Source organism: Papio anubis, chromosome 13 (genome assembly GCF_008728515.1).
Source record: "Papio anubis isolate 15944 chromosome 13, Panubis1.0, whole genome shotgun sequence".
NCBI classification, from domain to species: domain Eukaryota; kingdom Metazoa; phylum Chordata; class Mammalia; order Primates; family Cercopithecidae; genus Papio; species Papio anubis.
In genome coordinates, this window is record NC_044988.1 from 45,417,004 (window position 1) to 45,440,652 (window position 23,649).

At 45.3% G+C, this 23,649-nt stretch overlaps 1 protein-coding gene across 1 annotated transcript in view; it reads right to left on the reverse strand.

Annotated features, from left to right (window-relative positions):
- C13H9orf92 (chromosome 13 C9orf92 homolog) overlaps positions 1 to 22,751 on the reverse strand; it is a 49,006-nt gene extending 26,255 nt beyond the window's left edge. The window contains exon 1 of the mRNA XM_031654266.1: positions 22,690 to 22,751. Within this exon, the coding sequence (XP_031510126.1) occupies positions 22,690 to 22,751 (62 nt within the window). The remainder of the gene's footprint in view (positions 1 to 22,689) is intronic.
- Between the last annotated feature and the right edge of the window lie 898 nt (positions 22,752 to 23,649).

The window sequence follows — 23,649 nt, forward strand, 5'->3', positions numbered from 1 at the left end:
TTGAGGACTAAAATCCTGTTTTGTGCTTCTCTGGATGGTTCCCCCTCTGACTGTCTCCTCAGGTGCTTGGCACACCTGAAGTCCTCTGTAAATGTCCACTGATGGAGAGATTTCTCTGGTATCATCAACAGTTTAAAAGCAGCTCATCCTCTTTGTGCTATTCGAATTCATGAATTGCACTCTCCTCGTCTTTCATTTATTACCTACACTAGTGGGCTTGTTTTTCCCTAAGACAGTTATATAAGACTCTTGATTCTCTGCAACCCTATTAGCTCATCTTCACTTCTTTGGCTTCCACTGCCTCGGAAGACCAACACTGGGGAAGGAAGACAGGCAGGCAGGAAGCAGGAAGAAGATCCCCAAAGATTTAAGTGCGTTGGATCCGCCTGTGAGGATTCAAATCAGGTTCTTAGCGCCCCAGGCCTGGTGAGGTTTCCCGATTATCTTTACAAAATGGAAGTAACATGTCCATAAAGGTGTCCCGGGATCCAGGTTGGAGTATCTAGTGGGGGCCACAAGATGTAGCCCTTAGGAAACTCTGCCTGCCCTTGTGTGCCTTCCTCAGGGAGAGATTCAGCTCTGCTAGTTGGAGCAATTCCTCCTGCCCACTTCCAGACCCCGCATTTAGCTCTTCATTAAAAGAAAGTCCATCGAGGGGCTTAAACACAAAACTCCCTATAATGGTGAATACTCAGAATTACTTTCCACCTGATACTGCTTCATTTAATTGGACTAAAGCAGGCTCCCCTGGCTCCAGGCTCCCTTGAAATCCTGCCCAAATTTGCCTGGCTCCTGCGTGGGCCTGAGCAAATATGCGGCAGGTGCGCCGAGGGGTTGCGAGCTGGGCGCCCATGAACCGTAATGGTTGCTGCATGACTGATTCCCCAGCCCCTCCGCCCTCCTGCTAAATCCCAGGACCCTCCCTGCTTATGCAAAGAGCGGGCTCCCCAGTGCCGCCTTATGAAGAAGTGGTAGAGCAATTTCATTTAATATTGCTAGTGCTTCCATTAACCTGAGTATATTGCTCTCCATCCTCAATTTAAGACTCCCTCTTTCTCTTGATTATCGCTGTATTTCAGAGCACCTGAATGTCCTCCCCAGACCTCTAAGCCAGCCTGGAATAAGTTGATGATCAAAAGCTACAGCTCCTTGAATGTTCTGGCTTTGGAGTACTGCAACCTTCCTGTGGCCCACCTGGAGGCCTTGAAAACCCGCCTGGGTTCTCCACTTTGCTCTGAATGAGGCTCCCTTTGGTTGGCTCTGGTGTTGCCTGTACTCTCTCCACTAGCACTTTCCTTCCTTCCTTTTTTTCTCATTCTTTTGACTGTTGATATTTGTGAGACAGGAAAGTGTTTTGAAGCTTTGCAGGGTGAGGTGCAAGTGGACACAAGTCGGCTAGACTATTTTGAATCTACTGGGTCATTACTTGGATATGTCTATGACTCTACATGATTGATAAAATCATTAATTCAGCAACCCTGTATTAAGTGCCTACTATGTGCCAGGCACTCTTTTTGGTGCTGAGAATGAATTCTGAGCCAAACTAGTAAAAGTTTTTGCTCAGGAAGCTTAAATTCTAGTAGGGACAGATAGTAAGCAAACATGTTTCCAGCAGATGCTGATAAATGGTATGAAGAAAAATAAAATAGGGTAAGGGCTGGAGAGTGGTGGGGAGGCCACCATGAGCACTCTGGTGCACATACACCCTCCTTTGAGTGATACAGGCCTCCCTACACCTGAAGTCTACATAATCTACAATAAGAAGGATGGTGGGGGCGAGTTAAGGACACCGTTCCTAGGGAGATCAGAACTGGCAGTATACTTGAGTCAACTCCACCCATCTCCTAGCCTCCCTGTCATGGCTCGCAGGAAGCTGGGGCAGTCCCTCAGGGACACAACCCCAGGCTTTCCTCTGGAGGGTAGGCCTGGGAGGGGGAGCCATTGATATGACTATAGCATACACAGTGGTAATGCATCCTGCCCCATCCTGTCACCACCATCAGAACCGCTCACTCTACCTCTATGCCCTTGCCAAGCTTTAGGGAAAGGCTATTGCTCACCCTGCCATCCCTTGACTGCTGTGGGCAACTCAAGAAGGAATTAAAGCTGGCTTTTCAAAATCTGTGATCAAGGCCAAGTGCCATAACTCAGGCCTATAATTCCAGCACTTTGGGAGGTCAAGATGGGAGGATCACTGGAGCCCAGTAGTGCGAGACCAGCCCTGGCAACATAGTGAGACACCATCTCTACCCAAAAAAAGGAAAATTAGCCAGGTGTGGTGGTGCATGCAGGTAGTCCCAGCTACTCAGGAGGTTAAGGTGGGAGGACTACTTAAGCCTGAAAGGTCAAGGCTGCAGCAAGCCTTGATTGCACCACTGCATTCCAGCCTGGGTGACAAAGGAAGATCCTGTCTCAAAAAAAAAAAAAAAAATCTGTGATCATTGGGCAACCAGATTCCTAATGCCTTCAGGGCAGTAGGCTAGGCCTGGTCTGAATCAAAGTACAGCCTTCTGAACTTGGGGGAAAAAAATGGAAATTATGGGGTCTGTCAAATGCTCCAAGGAAAAGACAGTTTCCCAAGACAAAGATGCCAGGTCAAGGATGGGTCCCCAGGGGGAGAAAGATCATATGCCGTCCATGCAGATGAGTTTCTAGGCCATTGTGTGCAGCTAATGACTGAGGGAAAGCTCTACGGCCAGACTTGGTTTTGAATCTCGGCTGCACACATCTCTAGTTACCTGGCCTTGGATAAGTCACAAACGCTGTCTGAGCCATTGGGTCCTTGTTGATAGAGTGGGCCAGTCATACCTTCTTCACAGAGCTGTTGTGATTATTAAAAGAAAAATATAAATGGACACTGCTGAGCCCAGGGCAAGAGTTGGCACTGAGTTGATGAACTTAGATGTCATTTCCAGGATTGTGCTTAAGTAGGAAGATGTCCTTATTTTGTGAATATGTGCACTAAAGAAATTAGGAGTGAAACATCATGTCCATAATTTACTTTGAAACGTTCCAAAACATATTGTGAAGTATATATGACACCTTTCTTCCTTCTCTGGAGAACCTCTAGCCAGCACAATACTTATTCACTTGTATTCAAAATCCAGGTAACATGATTCATTGCCATGGTTTTAAAAACCATCTACTTGTCAACAACTCCAGTTTTATATCTGCAAGCCAGACCTGTTTAAGAACTCTGGACTCAAATATTTGCCTGCCAATTGGACATCTCAGTGCCAACATGTCCTAAATGGAATATTTTGTTTCTCATCCCCAAACCTACCCCAACAACCTAGTTCTCTGCCTACCCTATCCCACCTTTCCCATCTTGACAAATAGGACCACTGTTCACCGAGATGTTTGACTCAGAAGCCTGTGCAATAGTCCTGGTCCCTCATCTTTCTGATGGCAGTGGCAGCCTGTGTGCAGTGGCTGCTGAAATGACAACAATTGCAGTGGGGCACTTGTGGCTGGGGCAGTGCACTCCATGGAGCTGGCGGAAGTCCCACCCCCTCTCAAGTTGGAGGGGTGGAAGCCCCACCCTCCCAGGTGTAGCTGCAGCCACCCAGCCATGGCTGCAGACCCGGGCATCCCTGTGTTCTTGGGGACCAGGGAAACCCCTCTGTCCCTGCAGGCTCAAAGTGTCTGCTCCTGCTGCCTGGCCTTTCCCCACTCACAGCACCTGCTCTGATTTCAGAGCAAAGTTGTGGCTCAGCCCAGGCACTATCACAACCCGGTCTGGTGTGCACGTGCTTGGGGCAGTGCTAACATGCTAGCCCTCTGCTGCCTTGGCCCTCTCTGAACTTTAGGCACCAAAGAGCATGGGAGGGAAGCCAAGAGGAGGCTGAGAACAGCTTGCTGTGGGCCTGCAGGCACCTCTTACCACGAACAGCCTGGGGACCATGGACACCGTAGATGACATATGGATGGCAGCAGGAGGCAGACAGGCTCTTGGGTGGAAAGGGGTAGGCCCCTGTTGAGGTCCCACCTTCAAGCCAGGGACAGGCTTGAGCCTGAGGGCCAGGCTGCCAGTTCTGTGGACCAGAGTGAGAATTTTTGGTGCTTTTTCTGGGCCCACCTATGGCCACCCATGGATCAGTCAGCACACACATTCTCCCCTCGGAAGCTCATAAAAACCCCAGACTCAGCCAGACTCGGGCAGAGGACAGAATGACCCGCCTATGAATAGGAACCGACTCCAGGTCTCCACTCCATTGAGGGTTGCAGATCATGGGGTGACCTGCCTGAGGATAGGAGCTACCCGCCCCAGGTCTCCTCTCTACTGAGAGCTGCACAGACATTGGGGTGACCTGCCTGTGGGAGGGAGCTACCCACTTTGGGTCTCCTGAGGACTGTTCTGCTGCTCAATAAAGCTCTTCTCTTCCTTGCAAACCCTCCAGTTGTCCACATCCCTCATTCTTCTTGGACACAGAATAGGACTCAGAACCCACCAAATGGTGAAACTAAGAGAGCTGTAACACAAACAGGGCTGAAACACGCCTCTGCTCCCCACACCCTGCTCACCATGTTGCAAACAACAAGGAGAGAAGAGCTCTAGCCCTTTGGGAGCCCAGACCTAGGGGCTCCCCAAGCCAGGGCTGTGACACCTTTTTAGGTTTCTGTGGTTCCTGGCATCTCCATGCTTCCAGGCAGCACTGCATTCCCCTCATCCGGAAATGTGTGGCCTCAGAGGAAGCCACATATAGTATATCTGGTCCAGCTGCAACCTTGCACAGAGCCGGCACCTGGAGTTGCCTGCCTTGCCGCAACAGCCAGTGTGCCTAGCTGTGAACAGTGGCTGGACCCCACGCTTGCTTGCCCACACACCCCTCGCCACTCTGTACCTGGCTCCTGCTTGGCAGGTGTGGGATCCTGGCCAGTAGTGCAAAATGAGTAGTGCACAGCCTGCTGGGCCAAGTGGTCAGAACAACCCCAGTGGGCATGAGCAATACTCAGGCAGAAGGTGCCACCAGTCACAGAGGTTTCTGGCTGGTGATGGGACTCCTCCTCACTGCCACATCCAGTCCATCAGCATTCCCTGCTGATCTTACCCTAAAGACTGCCTGCCCTCTTCCCACCATCTCCACTGTGACCCATATCTAGACCACAGCAGCAGCCTACGAAGTTCACCCCCCTGCTTTGACCCTTGCTCCTTGTAATTCATCCCCGCTATGGCCAGCATGAAGGCGTAAACCCAATAATTTCACTAGCCTACTAACAACTACAAGTTCCCTTGTGTATACAGTTAAATCCAAATGCCTCACCTTGGCCTGTAAAACCAAGCATAACTCCCATCTTCGTCTCCACCGTCTTCCTCCTCCTCTCCTGCTCTGCCTTTCACTGTACTCCAGCCACACTGGCCCCCTTTCTGTCTCTCCAACGTGCCAATCTCTTTCCCCTTCCAGGCTTTCCATTAGGCTGTTTCCTCTGGCTTGAATTCTCTCTCCCTTCCTCTTCCTGTTTCTAGCTCATTCCCATCCTTCTAGTGTCAGCTTAAATTTTATCTCTGAGTGTCCTTCTATGACACCTAAATCTCAAATAGACCCCTCTGTCATTCTCATAGCTCCCTAATCTCTTAACTTTCATAAACAGAAGTATCAGCTGTTTACCACGTATATCCAGTGCTTGGCATAGGACTCATGAAGTACCTGTTCTGCAAATGAATTAAATGAATTAAAAATTCTACTGCCCTTATTTCAAATTCCCATCTCTGAGCCCCACTTCTCCATTCTCAGCCCCAGGTTCCAGGCCACACCCATCTGCCAGCCACACTGTGGCCAGAGAGCCCCTCTCTGTGAAGCTCTGCAGCTCTCTCATACTTCCTACCTGCTTACCACTCTGCATCCCAGGGCTTTTGGAAGGCAGGTTGGTTGACTTGGTAGATGAAGTGGTACCTATGGTCCAACACACTGTTGTGTACACATACGTAAGTGTTAGTTCTGTGTGTTTCGTATGCAGTCTTTTTGCTTGCAACAACTGCTGCCACTAGGTTGCCCGTCCAACAACTTCTGCGAAATCGGACCATGCAAACATGAACGGCAGACTACATGCGCTCATTTTCTCATGTTGGGGCTCCATCAGAGGCCTTCTCCTTGAGCCTTTTGCGGTGATTTCCTGCTATTGCTGGGGTCAGCGTTTGGACCAGCTTTGAACGTGGAAGCCTCTCCCATCCCAGGGTGACTCTGGCTTTCCTATGAGACTCTGCGCTAATGAGAAGTGAATGCTGCAATCGCAGTGCTCACTCTGAGGTCGCAATTACGTAAGGATTATTAATGAAGCAACAATGTCAAAATTGTGTGAAATCAAACTCAGATTTAAGTACTTAAAATAAACAGATATAAAGTAACAGATGTCCCGTTTTGTTCTCAGATGATTTCATCCCTTGTTAAAAATAAATGTCTGGCTTGAAAGGAGAAAAAAAATAAAAGGGACTTTACTTCCATGTTAAAAATTAATTGAATCCAGAGATTGGTAAAGCAACTAAGTGGTGTGGGTTCTTTTTTTTTTTATTAAGGCAAAGACATATTTGTGTTGATTTTTATTTCAGCAAGTAATAAATTCATTGCATAGCCCCAACTTTCGTAGGCCTAAATCACATCCTTTGAAACCCAAAGGGAAAATTTCTCCAAAGTTATTATGTAGATAAGAATGAGGCCTCGTGTGTCTATCTGAGAAGAATTTAGTTTGACGCTAAACCCCGAAGGATGCAACAGCAGAGGCTTCGAAAATCAGGGGTCCAGAGTGTCATTTTCCGAAGCCACAAATTCCCATTGTGGAGCTCTTGCCTTGGAATTTCAGCGTGGAATTCCCAGAGACGACTCCTACTGAAATTAGTAATGGGAAAGGCAAATTAGGTCATCTTGTCCGTCCCCCTGCCAGTTTCCTACACTGTGGTTAATTTTCTCCTCCTTTGATCACATACATTTTAAATGTTTCAAGAGATGGAAATTGCACCAGTTGTCTCTCTCCAGAGTCTTACCGTCTACTGAAGTTACAGGACTCCATTTTCCGCCCGTGAGACTCAGAGGAATTTTTCCAAGAGTGGAAGGTTGTTTGTGGGCTGGAAACTGTCTTTACCTCCCCCAAATTTCTCATCATTTTCTGGTCATGGCCCAATTCATGGGGATTAGGAATCCAGAGGTATGTTCATCTGCCCCAAATCACAAAATGGCCCCCAGAACATTCAAAGAAAATAATTTATTTGTAGAATCTGAGTACAAACACAAGGGGATTGATACTGATGCCCTTGAATAAAAGATGGGGCAGCTTGGCCCTGATACCAGATTTCTGTGCAAGAGAGTTACACATAACATTTATTGGAGGGGGATAAATAATCCAGATCAGAAACCACATGTTCCCAGGAAAGAACTACATGTCTTTCTAAACTGTTAGACACATCCAATAGTAAAAGCTCTTTGGGTTTTTGAATGAATTAAACATTTCACTGCCTTTATTTCCAATCTCCATCTCTGAACCCTACATCTGGAAAACCCAACATTACATTAGCAATGAAAAGCAAAATACAGAATAGTGGCAATGATTGCACAAGAAGTACATTGTAGACGCAGTCAATGCCACTGAATTCTGAACTTAGAAATGGTTAAAATGGCAAAGAAAACATGTAAAAAATCAAAGCCGTTCTAACTGTACCAGAGGACAGCAGGGGGGCTTTCTGCAATGGGTAGTGTGGGTGGCCACCGGAGAAAGGCGGACCTCTTCTTCCTTGCTTTAAAGCACACCTCTTGGCTCTAGGAGATGAGACGTGGGGTGACAGAGTGGGCAGTGAGCTGAGAGGCAGAGACTGGTGGGGTTTCACACAGGTCCTTCCCTTCCCTTCTCAGCACTTCCCTCTGCACCTTTTCCATAGAGGAATCGGGTGGGACAACATGTTCTCTGAGGTCCTTTCAGCCCTAGCATGCTGCTGTTTATGGCAGACACTGTTATTGCCAATTCCCCGTCCATTCTCCTTTCCACTTACTAGTAGAACCTCCTTTTTGATTTTGCATGTCACCATGCCAAATTATTTTAAATGAATAAAAATTAAAAGCTCTCTTCCACAGGCTCCCTTGCAGCTGGGGGTTGGCTATGTGACTTAGTTCTAGCCGATGAGATGTCGGCAGAAGTCCCTGAGGAGGTAGTCTCTGTGTCTTCCACCTTTTTCATCCTTTTTGCCCCATCGTGGTTGCAATACTTCATGTGATCTTCTTGCAACCATGGGGATGAAGCAGGAAGAGAGAGGGAAGTTTGGCCTGTAGTGATGGAATAGAGCTGCCACATAAGCCCTGGAGAGACGAATCAACAATTTGCGTAGGTGTGGCTGTGAGTATGAATGTGTGTCTATCATAAACATCTTTACTTCTTTAAGCCACTGTAGTATGGCTTTCTGTTACAGCCAAAGGCATTCTTAACTGATACAAATTTCATGTCAATGACATTTGAAATTCCACATTACTCCTTTGAATGAAGTGCTGAAGGTTTGTATTAAAATACAAATGCTTTTTGGAAGGGGAACATTTTAAGTTATAATAAGCCATTGATATCCTAAATTCAAGAGCATTTATCAAGATAGCTATCCGGTCCAATGGCAGGAACCTAGAGGAATAGGAGACATGGACTTGGGTGTGAGGGAGGTTCCTTTAGCAAGGTTCTGATGTAAAGGAGCTTCTTTACTGAGTCACAGTACAGATGGAGTCCTGAGGTCTGGGTCAGGGGTGCTGGGTGAGGTGGACAGAGCTTATGGAGAGATGGAGAAAGGCTGGAAAGAATAAGGAGAATGATATGGTTTGGCTGAGTCCCCACCCAAATCTCATCTTGAATTGTAACTTCCACAATTCCCCCATGTCATGGGAGGAACCTGGTGGGAAGTAATTGAATCTTTGGGGCGTATCTTTCCCATGTTGTTCTTATGATAGTGAGTAAGTCTCACGAGATCTGATGGTTTTAAAAACGGGAGTCTCCCTGCACAAGCTCTCTTTTTGCCTGCTGCCATCCATGTAAGATGTGACTTGATCCCTTTTGCCTTCTGCCACGGTTGTGAGGCCTCCCCAGCCATGTGGAACTGTAAGTCCATTAAACTTCTTTCTTTTGTAAATTGCGCAGTCTTGGGTATATCTTTATCAGCAGCGTGAAAATGGACTAATACAGAGAATGCCAAATTATTCCTTGGATTTGTCTCCTGTGGAGGAAGCTTCAATGCTGAATGGCACCTGTAGGCTCTCAGAGTGGCTCTCAGACATTTAAAAGAGAGACAGGAAATTTTGTAGGATTGATCCTGGGAGTTTAGAATTTAGTTTGAAGATACCTCCAATTGTGCTTTCTCCTGCTTAGGTGTGTGCTCCCTCCCGTACAGCCACTTCTTATCTTACCCCTTCCTCCAGAGGCTGTTCAAAGCCCAGAGCCTGCACTGTCTCTTTTCTACCCCCTGGAACCCACCACAGTGTGTCTGTGCTGGCTTCCCAGCTCTTCCCTCCCAGTGCAAGTATGTACTGCCTCAGCCCTTTTGGTCCAGGCGTCCCCTGAGCCTGGTGTCTCCTGCAGCACCAAATGCCTCATGGCCCTTTCTTTCTTTAACCACATTGAGTACTCACAGCCTGGCACCATTCTAAACTGTATCTATGAACCAGCTCCTTCCATCCTGGCCCTCGGCTCACCCCATCCCAGCCAGGGCCCAGGGCCCTCAGTGTTGCCCTGACAGAACAGGGGCCCCTGTCAGCTGTGTAATAACCCTAAGCCTGTTCATCCTCCTCCCTCCTCCTCCCTGCAACCCTCACTTGAAGTAACCTCCTGGCTTCTCCTGCCAACAAGTGCCATGCCCTGTGCTATTTTTGCTGTTTAAAGAGGGACCAGTCCCTATAACATTTTTTATGAAGGAAATGACTGCATCATGAGGCTCAGGGTCAGAGGCAGAAAACAAGGACCCTGGAGAAAGGGCATTCTGAAGAGGTCCCACACAAGCCAGTCTCACACAGCACAGGCAGGAAGCTCCCATCCCTGAATACCCAAAAGGCCCTGATAAACTCACCCAGGGGCGGGGAGCAGAGGCGTTCTTGAGGGGCAGAGTTAAATGCATGGATTTAGCCATCAGACGGACCTGATTTATGTCCCCACTCTGCTACCACATAGCTGTGTGACCTGGAGCAAGCCACTTAGCATCTCTTAGCCTCAGTTACCTCATCTGTGAATAGGAAGTATAGTTTTAATAGCTCATCTCTCCCAGGCTTCTATGAGAATGCAGTGAGATAAGCCACTAAAAGTAGTATCAGTCAGTGTCCTGTCAGGAAACAGAAACCACCCTGGGTATTTCAACAAAGGAAGTTTAATACAAGTGACTGGGTATGAATGTTTTGGAAGGGCTGTTGGAGCAAAACCAGGAAGGCAGCGTTGTTTAGAGATAGGTACCTACAGGAAGACCCTGCCCTCTGGGACAGAAGCCCATAGGGAGGTGGGGTTGCCCATAGATCACAAGCTGTGCCCCATGGGGCTGCTATGGTGCCTCCGCTTCCTCTACTATTGTTACCTTGGCTGCCATGATGAGAAAGCAAGGACCTGGGCCTTTGTGGTCACTGCAGGGGCCCAGGAGCTCAACAAACCCCAGGGCATTGTCACTCACCGGCTATGTTAGGGGCCCCATGGTCACCTGCTGCTGTTTGCTGCTGCAGCCACCAGCACAAGACACTGGATTAGTTAAAAATATCAAAATAATGACTTTTTGCTCCCATTTGCCAGTATTCTGTGAGTGCTTCCTATTGACAGAATGGAACTGAACCTGGCAAGGACGTCTGGGAGATACAGTTTTCAGGCTTCCAAGCCCTGGATACAGAACAGGAAATCACTAACACAAACAACACAACTCCTGGCAAATAGTAAGTGCTTGATTATTTTAACCCTCATCATCATCATTGTTGTTATTTGCAGCATACCTTGTTTTTTTTCTCTTCCTGCAACTGACAAGTAGTGGGATCTCGATCAAATTATTTCACCTCTTCACGCTTTCATTTCTTTATCTTTAAAGAGAATGGATGAGTGCCGGGGCCACATGCAACAAATACTTTTCTTCTTTCCCTCATTTATCCAATCAACAAACATTGCTAAGTACCCTGTATCAGCCAGGCATGGAGCAGGCAACCATGGATATGACATCAGCAAGATCAGGTTTGTGCTAAAGGTCGCTGTCTCTAGTGAAATGAAAAAATGTGCTTCTTAGCCATCTTGAATTCACCCTGCTAGTTAGAAGCAAAACAAATGGACTCCCAGTCCAGTGCTCTTTCCTGTATATTTTATTACCTCTCTAATTGTTCTAGCAAAGCCCATGGTCAGGGAACATTTCTTCTTCTGTTTCTGGGTGTGCACATAACCAATAGTCCCTTTCTCCAATAAGTTCCATTACCCACTGCCCTTCATCCACCCACCCCCGCCCTGCCATCACCTGGGCCCCCATATCAACTTGTCAATGATGTAGCAGGGAGATGAGCTGCAGAGTGGGTCAGCAGCCTGGGGCCCTGGTCAGCACCTGCAGAGCAATCAGGGTAATAAGGAATGTAAAAATATGAATGCTCTGGGTCTCCATGATTTCCCTGTTTGCCCAATCCGTCACTCTGCTACCCATGGATTTCCCACTATTACTCATGACCCTAATGTGGAGTGGGAGACCCTGTGTATTCCATCTCTTATTCCTGCGCGCTCCGAATGCATTTCAAATATTGCCGTGGAAACATCAATTCCCCAAGCCAAGAAGACCCCCGTTTCCCAGAAGCTACTTCTACAAACTCTAGAATATAGATGAGCCTGGCCCAATCACGCGCTGCATCTGGGCCCAGCGGATTTGCAGCACACCTGCATTGGAGGTAAATCGATTGGCGCTTCTTAATCCCGGCTACTACCAGGCAGGTTCTCTCCTACTCATTGAAGCTTAGTAGCAACATGCCCTTCACTGTAAAGAGAATTTTTTGTCCTCTCACTTGGGACTAAAGGTCAAAGTTTAAATCTATATTTAATGCCATTTTCTGAAAACTGGATTTGTGATTCCCTTTATGTTGGTATTACATATCTTAAGGGATTTCAGGGGGAGAAAGCTGGGAAGCCCAGTTTCTGAGAATGACCTTTACTTTAAATGTGTAAATAGGATGGAGCTTGTGTTTCTGGTTTTTAAACTTTCTAATTGTGCTTCCAAAGACAGCTCTGGAAAGCATGGACTGTGGTGAGTGGTTATACAGAAGCCACTTTGAAAAGGAAAGACTTTGATTTTTGTCTTATACACATGAAAGGCCGGAGGCCATAAGGGCTCATGCTCTTTTGGCCTGCTAGGGACAGTTTCTTTTGAAGCTTTGTACCTCCAGCTACAGTGATCCCACATTAGAATATGCAAATAGTACGGCCTTTAAGTGTCTCGGAAAAGGGAAAGTTCAAATTTACTTAATGCTATTTTTCCTCTGAATTTTATAAAACATTATTGAAGTGGCATCAGAATATCATTCAGAATGTCAGTTTTAGAATATTTCAAATATTTACCTAAAGGTTTTTTAACAGCAGCTTTTACAGTCTGAATGTGGCACTAAAAGCAGATATAAAATCGACTTTTTTTGTACTTCATAAGCTCACACTTGCATATTTAGAAGGTAGGGATAAGGGTCTCTCAGTTTGCCAAGTATCTCCAGCCAGGATTAATGGATGGATGGCTAGATAGACAGATAGGATAGATTAGATAAAGAGAGATGAATAACTGTAATAATAAATATGCCATGATAAACTTATTTTTTAAAAAACAGATCGACCCTCATATTATTATCACATAATCCCCAGCTCTCAGACTCCTAAAATTTGGCATCTGTTATTTTGAAACAAGATATGATTTGTCCTACCTGGCTATACGGAAAAGAAGGGTGACTATAAAATTATATTTTTGTATTACTTAACACCATCGTAAAATCTGGCTCTGGGAAATTTGCTCTCTGAGTCCTACCAGATTCTTCTGCCCTCACACCTCCCTGCCACTCCCACAGCAAAGGTACGGCCCCCTCCGCTGCCAGCCACTGTCTGGATGCTAACTCTGCACATTGATGAGAACTGTGAGGACATCACAGCCCAGGCTCAATTCAAAAGTGACAGGACCAGGTCACAATCCCCAGCCTTTCTGACCCAAAACCCACATCCTCCCTCTTTATGCCACTCGGGTGCAAAGTGAAGCTCACTGGGCCTTCAACTTGGAAAAAAAATGTCTTCTTTACAGAGCGAGCCATTTCTTGTAGCATTTAATTTTTTTACCCTCATTCACCCATGTATATCAGATGCCTCCTCCATCAGAAAGCAAACTCCCAGAAACAGGTTGTGGTAGATTTGGGCTGGTGTTTGCAGCCACTCTAATGACCAGATTAGGTCTCTGTGTGCTAAGCACTGAGCTGGCCAGATGGACCAAAGCTGTACATGCCTGGGGCACATCTGTTCACAGTTTATAGCCACAGTGAACTTCAGTTTTTAGAAAGACATCTAAGTACCCTCTTTATGACTGCCCCAAGCTTTCCTCTGCCTCCTGTGGTCATACAGGCCTTAACTGCCACCCTCCCACCTGCAACTTCCGGCCCCCAAACACCCCCTAGGGAGGAATATAGCCCTTCTCCTGCCTGTGTCCCTCCATTGATTTCCTGGTTGGTGTTTGTTTCCTCATTCTTGCAAACTGGGCTCCTCCCACTGTCTTCCCACCTTTGTTACCTTGCCCCCGAATAGCTGTCACTGAAACCACTGTTGACCCTAGACTTTCCAGAATGCCTCCCCTCCTCCCCCTGCATCCTTTATTTAATGGTGGCTGCCTTAGGCGAAGCTGATTAATCTCACCTCCTCCACGGCCACACTTTCTTCCCTGGGGCTCTGTACTACCTCTGCACTTTGTTTCCAGATGACCTCCTCTATTCCATCACTTTTAACTGTAGCAGACTCAGGGAATGTCTTACACACACACACACACACACACACACACACACACGAGGAACTTGAACATACTCTCTTCCCTCTATTCACCACCGTGTCTCTCCCAGCTCCTCCTTCTTTTAAGGAAAGTTGCCACCATGTCAAACTACAATCAAGTTTTACTGTCTTTGCCTGAGGCCGTTTTCTTCCTCATTCTCAACTCCTCATCTTCAAGCCTAAGGTACTCATATGATTTATCATATTGAGACTCTCTTTTCCTTAGGATCTCCAGGAATCTTCCACTTCATTCTCAGCAAAAATGTCTTAATTCAGGGCCCTGTCTCTTACACCTCAGCGAATGTAATGTTTGACTTTTCATGATGTAGCCCAAGACAAAAAACAAGACGGTCACATTTAAGGCAACCTTGAGGGGCTCATGTAGTAGTACAACACATTAGAAGCACCTTGTTCATTGTGGATATTTAATAAATTTTGAAACAGGGAGGAAATAGTTAAGAATGTGGTCCCTGGAGTCAGGCAGACCAGGGTTCAAATTCTGCCTACATCCCTTACCATCTCTGAGACCCCAGGGAAGGGACTGAATCCCTCTGAGCCTCACTTCCTCTTCCATAAAAGATAAATTATAATCAGAGTCGTTCTTTCCTGGGCTTGTTGTGAAGATTAAGTGAAATAATGTGTGTGAAGGCTTAGCCCCAAGTCTGGTACAAAATATTAGTTGAAAAATATTATCTTTTATTAAATATTAGGTTGATGCAAAAGTAATAACAGTTTTTGGCATTACTTTTAATGGCAAAAAGCGCAATTACTTTTGCACCAACCTAATAGCATTCAATAGACAAAGAACAAACCCTTTGGTTTAGGGCCGTAGCCTCTTACAGCTTACTTTTGAGTCTAATTTTTGTTTTTTAAAATCTCTGCTTATTTCTAGGCTTAATTGACCAAAAATGATTACCATTGCCTCCTAGGCCAATTTCTAGTTTCTTGCTTCTGCCATACATTTTGGGTCTGAAGTTCAACAGGAATCAGGCCGTCTCCCCGCTTTTTCTACCACTCTCAGAATTCACCTCTTCACTCTCTATGACTTTCCACTGTCTGAGAGCTTGGAGGTAGCTAGGGGTCATGTTGGAGGACAAGCCTATGGCTTGGAAAGCATTCTCTTTGACTCACTTTACCCCCCACCCAGCTGTATGCATTGTATAGATTTTTAAGCCAAACACATGAAAGGCATGAAATTCTTCCACGGAAGTCTCACCACCAGTTCAACTCTTGTAATTAATTGGCCAGTAAATTCAATCAAAGAAACAGGGAATTCAGTTCAGTCATAGGTTTAGATTTTGCTCCCCGCTTTTTTTTGGTTAGTTGTGGCTGAGCCACCACTGCAATTGAGACAAAAGAGTTGGATCTGGATTACATCAACCGCCTTTAAGCACTTTCAAGGAACTTGCCTTGGCTCCGGAGGGCTAAGAAGTAGGCATTTCACTACCTTTTCAGCAAATGGTGATTTTCCTTGTCAGCCCCATAAAGTGAAAGTTCTAGCTGTTCCTAGGAGAAAAAAGAAAAAAAGAAAAAAGGAGCTCAGTTTCACTGTCAAGGCCAAGAACTGGAAGCCAGAACACTTAGAGCTCTTGGTTCTGTTGCATGATTAATTCTCCAAGAAAGCACTTAATTTTCTCTCCCTCATCTTCTGCATCTGTAAAATAGGAGTAAGCAATACCCTAGAGTGGCCAGAGATCAATGGGCAGGGACAGGCATTAATGAGGCAGCATATGAAATATTCAGTGAGATTCTTGGATAAGGAGTTACCAATGATTACATGCTTGCTTACCAACTTCCAGATTTAGCAAATCTGTCGTGTTAGTGCATACTAAAAATTAAAGGATAGCAAGAGGTACAAATTTAATTTGTAAAAACTCTTCAATTACTGGTTTGGAAATGCCCCTTGGAGATACAGGCTTCATTCTGGCTTGCTTTTCGAACTCAGTCACTAACCACGGGGTGTGAGGGTCCCGCTCCTGCAGTCTTCAGGGCCACTGGCTCCACTCTCCACCCCCAGCTTTGTGCTATAGCTTCCAATCTGATTTCACAATAAAAGGTCACATAGCTGCCTTTGGCTGCCAAGTTTCAAATATGCCCTGATGTTAACCCTTTAGAGGCTACAGAGCAGTGGCATTTTTCTCAGTGCTGTTCCAGTATTCACATAATGGGTCATCTAAGTCCCAAGAATATGCCTCCCCTCCACTCTCCACATAGGACTCCATAAAGCCATTTCATTGAATGAAAATGTAAGATGCCTAAATGTGAGATGAGAATGTAAGATTTCCTACATTGATTTTTTTGTGAAGAAAGTTGTGTTGTAATATTCCACCCTCAGAGTGTCTTAACCAGTGAGCATCTTGTAGACAGCCCTTCCCAGACATCCTGCAACACCTCACCCATCCCCTCCAAAGTCTCTGGGGACTGAAGAAGGCTAGAGCCACCAGCTTTCCTCGGAGAGGGGACCTGGGCCTTGGGCTTCCTGAACCTCATTCCGACTCTCCTTCATGTTCTTCTTTATCCTGCTGCTTGAAAAAGCCAACTTGGAGCATACATGGACAAGCTCCAGAAAGCAGTGTGCTCTCATCAGTGAGCCCATCTAGTGAGGAAGCCAGACGGAGTCAGGCCTCTGGACCCCCGTGGTGGAACCAGGCCAGCAGTCAGCTTAGAATGTCTAAGGAAGGAGACTCCAGCAGCCAATCTAACCTCACAACCCCACAACTCCTCCCTGCCATGAATCACTCTTTCCTTGCTGGTCCACAGAGCTTTGGTGCAGCCCTTCAGAGACCCGGGTGCATTGCTGACGTGCCTGTCTAGCCCACTCCCCTCTGAGGCCTCATGGGCAGTGTTATGATTTTCTCTGTGCTCCTCTGTGCCTAGCACCGTGCCTGACACTTGAGAAGCCCTAATTGTCAGATGAATCAACAAAGATAAAATATCAGTTGACAATTAACCTACTTCAAAGGATGAACAACTCTGTTTCTGGAAACTGTATTGAAGTAATTGGTTCACAGATTAAATTGCTGAAGTTCTTACTGGACAAGTGAGTGAGTGACTTTTTTGGCACACTTCATAGTAAGTGACACATCTTTGACCAGTCACCAGGAATGTGAGTTTATCCACCAAGCATTTATTGAGACCCGCATACGTGCCCAGGACTGTTCCAGTACAGTGGGGGAGGGTAGCAGGGAAAGGGAAATAGAACAGAATTGTGAGTGCTGGGTCCTGTCCTCCAGCATCTTCATCCTAATGAGGAGGAACAGATCCAGAAAGCCTGTGGCAGAACACTGGGGACACTCCAAGCTGGCCCCTCAACCCTGGACAAACTTGCTGAGATGTAGACACGGCTCAGCCAGCCAGATTTGTTCCAGGCAGAGTGTCTCGGGACCACATCATGTCACAATGCAGTATGGTCACATCATTAAAACATCCAGACATGCCTTCAACCATTATGTAGCCAAACCAGTGTCTGTGGGGAGATGAGTGGTTTCAGTGAAATCACAAGTCTGAGAGCAGAAATGGCAAATGAAGAACTTCACTGAGCAAAACTCCTGGAAAAGCGAGGGGGCCGTGCCAGCCTCTTCCTTCAGAGCCCAGAGCTGTTACCGCTTCCTCCCACCTGCCTAGGTTTCCTAACTTCTCTTGAGAGGTGGGTGTGGCTAACACATTAAAAAAAAAAAAATAACTTGGCACCTATCCGACCCCCCTTTTCTTCACCTCTGTCTGCTATAGCAGCTGGAAAATCTAAATATGGTATTTCCCAGCCTTCCTGGTGATCTCCTGGCCAACGAGACAGAAGCACAAGTCAGCTGGAGGCTTCTTAGAGAGTTTCAGCTCTCCTGACACCACCCCTACCCAAGCCCCTTTTCTGTCTTGAACACAGACATGACCGCTCAAGGTGAGGAAGCCTCTTGTGAACATGAGAGAAAGGTTAAAATCAGCACAGAGACATTGGTCCTGACACCAAGGAGGCCAAAGCAGCCTTCAGATGTCTTGTTACGTCAGAAAATACAATTCTGTTTAAGTCACTGTTACGTTTTCTGTTATATGCAGCTAAACATATTCCTAACGGGATTAGAGAGTTTAAAATTTCCTTTTCTTTATATGAGGAATGATCAGTAAGATAGCAAAAGTGAATAACAAATAGGAAAGAGGAATATGGTAGCAGAGAAACTAGTATCCCTGGGACGTGCGATGACATTTATGGAACAGCCCATTGTGACTGGCTGTGGACATAAAGTGGGCCCTTTCCTGCCTCCCAGTTAACACAGCATAGAACCTTTTAAAATAAATAGTGTTTTTAACAATAAAACCTCAATTAGTCATCTAACGATCCTCTAACTAGAACTCTCAAGTCGTTGGACAAGCTCATGTTATTCATAACCAATATTTGGACTGATGCTTTAAAGTTTTAGAAAGCACTTTTATATACATCATCTGGTATCATCTCTGCCACCTTTATCAGCCCCTTAAATACAGATAGGCACAGGAGTGCCTGCCTGGCTTTGGAGAGGCAATCCTTGAATCTTCCAGAAAATTAACTTATTAGTCATCATATGTGAAATATATTCTGGTTTTATTTTTTTAAATACGCTTTTGTTAGGCAATACAGCGTAGTTGGTTCATAGGAACATTACTCATCAGAGCCACAGAGTGGAGACAACCCAAATGTCTATCAACTAACGAATGGATAAGCAAAATGTGGTATAACTATACAATGGGATATCATTTGACCATAAAAAGGATTGACATTCTGATACATACCACACCATGGCTGAGCCTTGAAAGCATCTTGCTAAGTGAAAAACAAGCCAGACACAACGACTATGTATTATATGATTCCATTTATGTGCAACATGGAATAGGCAAACTTGTAGAGACAGAAGGTAGATTAGTGGTTACGAGGAGGGGGAAGAGGGAATGGGGAGTAATGCTAATGGATCTCAAGCTTCTTTTGGGGTGATAAAAGTGTTCTAAAATTAGATAGTGGCGATGGTTGTACAACTTTGAACATACTAAAAATTGCTGAACTATACACTTTAAAGGGTTTTATGGTATGTAAATTATAACTCAATGAAGCTGATATCTTTATCATATCTCATGATGGTATAAAGCCATCTTCTTGGGTTTGAATCCCAACTCTGCCACATACTGACTGTGTGATTTTCCTTAACTTCTCTGAGCCTCAGTTTCCTCTTCTGTACAGTGGCTGTAGTAAGATACCTTATCTCATAGGACTGTTGGGAGGATTAATTAAAACATATAAATTTCTCAGAATTGTATCTTTCATACAGGGAACACTGTGAAAAAGTGTCTGCTATTACTATCATCATTATTCAAACCTGGGATTTTTATTTGACACAAAGACCATTCTTTGTACCCAGCTGTGGATAAATCTGTTTAGAATTATAGATGACTTTTTGGTGTGGAGTTTGTCCTTTCCTTGTCTATTTGCTATGGAAGTGGGTATCTATTTTGTGCTTGGTTGCTTGTAGGTACAAAGGTAGTAATTTGGAGCACAAATAAATACTACCCAGGTCTCACCAGCTGGTGATTATACACACACACACAACAAGCTATGATTTTGAACCCTGCATATCTCCAGAAAGGGGCTTGCACGAGTCTGCAGTTTGTTGTTGGAGCTTCGGTGGGCACCAGGTGTCCGCATTTCTTTCCTCTCCTGCATCTTCTTCCTTTCCTTCCTCTATGGCTCCCATAGAGCTGCCTAAAGGAGCCCCTGCTGCCCCAGGACAATGAGTGTCCCCAGAGCGCCATTTTCCACCCAGGCTGCCATTTGTGATGTGCCCAGAGCAGGCTGCGGATCCTTGCAGGGAAGAGGAGGATAGAAGCTTCCATGGCTACAGGATCACCTGGGCCCCAAAGCAGTGGATCCATGCCAGAATCTCACCTTCTCAGGAGAGCAGCTCTCCTGTGCTCCGGCTCTCATTCCTCTAGGCGTGGGTTCAAACCCTGTCTGCCAGACCAGACTCAAAATAGCTGTTCCTGCATGCTAGCCAATATCTCCCTTTTCCTTCTGCCTCTTTCCCAAAGAAAATGTTACCCATGCAGTTAAAGGAACAGTCACAAACAGGTGCAAATAAGGGGTGAAAAGTGGGCCTGTCTACACTAGCAACACCTGGGACCCAGCTTGGCCAGCCAAACTCTCTATCCCAATGTGGATAGAGAACTACCATCTTGACATTACACGGGAATGAGGTGTAACAGGGCAGTCTTTTAAAGGAGCAGGCATCACTGATCATTGAATAAATAGTTATTGATCACATACTATGGCCTGGCACTAGAGTGGTGCTAGGGATATCATTATGAATAAATGTAGAACTGCCTTATTCCTCATTTGCAATGAGGAGAAACAAAAGATGAATGTTGAACACAATTTTCTTTTCCATGGAAACATCAATGGTATGCTACCACATTTGGATCAACAAGACACTTTCCCAGCCTGGCCCCTCCGATTCCCTCCTAGGAGAACCAGAAAGATAAACATTCTTTTATATGAAGTTGACATGGTTTTATTTTCATGAACTAGGAGTGGCCTTAATAGACAACAGGCCCTGCTCTCCAGTCACTGCCAGAAAGAAGAGCTACAGACCTTTTATTCTGAAACCACATCCCCAAATCCTTAACTGACTCCAGGTTCACAGTCCTATGCAACCGTTACCTTTTGGCCTATAACATGGCTAAACATATTTGATGCTTCTCATCTAAAACTCCAGGATAGCACATTAAGCATCTAGTTGCCAGGTGGTCATGCTATACTATTCCTCTAGGATAATGAAAATTCTCCTAGGACAGGTTGTGGAACCCATCTAAGAAACAGAATAAAATATTTTGGGAAGAATTTTAGTAAGCATGATTGAAACAAACATGAAAAGATCTAATTAATCCTCTGTTAGCCAGAATATTCTCTACCTCTTAGAATTCTGGTTGATTGAAGTTTTCTTATGCCCTCAGGGTTTGTCATAACCCACTCAAAGTATTGCCCAGCAAGTCTTTATGGGGGCTACTCCAACGTTTGAGTGGTTCATACTTCCACTTCTGATATACACCCCAAAGAACTGAAGTGAGGACTGGAATGAATATACACAAGCACATGAAAAAATGCTCAGATTCACTAATCATTAGGGAAATGCAAATCAAAACCACGATAAGACACCACCTCACATCCATTAGGATGGCTACTAACAACAAAAAAGCCAGCTGAAAATACCAAGTGTTGGTGAGGATGTAGAGACATTGGAACCCTTCTGCACAGTTAGTGGAAATGTAAAATGGTGCAAGTGCTATGGAAAACAGTATGGAGCCTCTCCAAAAAATCAGAAATAGAATTACTGTATGATCTGGAAATTCTACTTCTTGGTATATGCTCAAAACAATTGAAGGCAGAGTCTGGAGGAAATATTTATAGACCCATGTTCATAGTAGCATTATTCACAATGACCAAAAAGTGAAAGCAACACAAGTGTTCATAGATGGCTGAATGGATAAACAAAAGATGGTATGTACCTACAACAGAATACTATGCAGGCTTAAAAAAGAATGGAATTCTGGTACATGCTACAACATGGATGAACCTTGAAGACGTTATATGAAGTGAAATAAGTCAGGCACAAAGAGAACAATATAGTGTGATTTCACTTATATGAGGTACCTGGAGTAGTTAAATTCATAGAAACAGAACGTAGAATAGAGGTTACCAGGGGCTGGAAGGATTGCAGTGACCAGAGCCTGGAAGGAGTTGTTGTTGAATGAGTAGCGTTTCAGTATGGAAAGATGGAAAAGGTCTAGAGATGGATGTGGTGATGGTTGCCCAATGATGTGAATGTACTTAATGCCATTGAATTGTCCACCTAAAAATGCTAAATTTGTTATTTATATTTTACCACAGTAAAAAGAAAATTAAATAGAAAAGGAATAGGTGTACTTAGAATGCCTCTTGCATGGATATGAGGAATGATCACAGTAAACTCTTCTCTCCACAGCCTTAAGGTCTTTCTTTTTCCTGGTTGTTTATGCCTCAGAGGATGCTCAGCCCCATGGTCTCTATTCTTAGCATCCAATAAGGAGTGTCTAAGTGGCACTGCTGCATCCACATGTAATTTACAAAAATAATATTTCATCCTTGCTATTGGTACTGTCTGTGGCTGCCTGCTGAATGGGAATCATTTCACAAGGTTCCAGCTGGCCTTCCTCAAAAGATAAAATCCTGTAAAGGATGATTTCTGGGATCTACTAAGAAGAGCATAATGAAGGTTGTAGAACAAACCAACTTAAAAAGGTGGTGGCAGGGGGTAGATATTGCCAACTTGCAGAAATTTCCTCTGCCCCCTTTACACCAAAGGAGCCATATCTTCATCTTGTAATAAATGCAAACTTGGAAAGGCTCACAAGCCCGCCTGCCTCTTCAGCTAATGACAGCTTCAATTATGGGGCCTAATCCTGCATTCCTGACACTCCCCTTATCCCTGCATAACTTCCAGGGGAGTCAAAGGGCCCTCTGCCCTGGCCCTGGTGAGGGAGACATTAGTTATGCAGGAGCAGTGCCTGGGGCGTGCTGGCAAATTTAAGGGTCTGTTCATATAACTGCACACACTTGGAAGCCTTAAATCCTCATACTTTGACTCTTCACCTTATACTGAAATAAAAAGCCACAGTAACTCCATTAAAAAGTATAAAATTCCTCTACAGGAAATGAATACTAGTTTGCTTCCAACTTACATTGGTTTTAGGTTTCTTCTTCCCACCCCCTTTTTACTTTTAATGTTGGTGTTCAATTCCATGGAAAATATTTTCTATGAGGAAAAAAAAACAAACACAAGCACCATGCAGGGTCTTTGCATTTTATTTACTAAACTAGGCAAAACGTCTTTGATTTGCTGGCTCTTACTCCCTGGTAAATCAGTGGGAATTCCTCACACATACAAGGTTGGCTTAAGTCACCCTATGGGGACACCTAATGACCTCTGGCTTATTGAGAAGTGGCCTTGTTTTATATACTAATCATCCACCCAGCTGTATTAGTAACGAGACTATAACTCATTTTCATCCTAGGCACACACTGTGCATTATCAGTTTCCTAATTAATCCTAGACAATTCAGGGGGCACGTATTCTTAGTTCTGATTTTCCTCATTGCTCCTCAAGCCAGAGAATCAGAGAGTCGGCAAACAGAGGGTCGTGCTCTGTGTCCCGGAGGCGTGCCCCTATGTCCCAGCCCAGAGCCCACTTCCCCCTAACACACTCCCTCTGGACTGGGGAAGCCCTGGGAAGCAGCACACCTCTGCTGCTCTCTGAGGCAGTGGGGCTTCCTCGGGGGAGAAGGAACCTGGGGTCAGCAGACATCCTGCAAGCCCGCTTAATGGACACAGTCAACAGCAGCTTCCCCAGAGGCGGAAAATAAATTCAAAGCATTGGTAGACAGCAAGCAGGCTGGGCTCCGTGCTCTGGGTGGCTGAGACTCCCACACATTTGCCTCAAGCCCTCATTGCATTCACCTTTGTCTCCTGGGATGCAGGGGAGTGGCTCCAGCCTCCCCTCCCCACCTCTCTGAAGAGACAAAAACAGGTAACACATTGCTAGGCATCAGTTCCAAAACACTGAGCTGGTATTAGCTCCTTTTCAAAAAGGAAGACACAAGCAGTTGTACATTTTCAATCATTTAACTGCTTATTTTTAATGT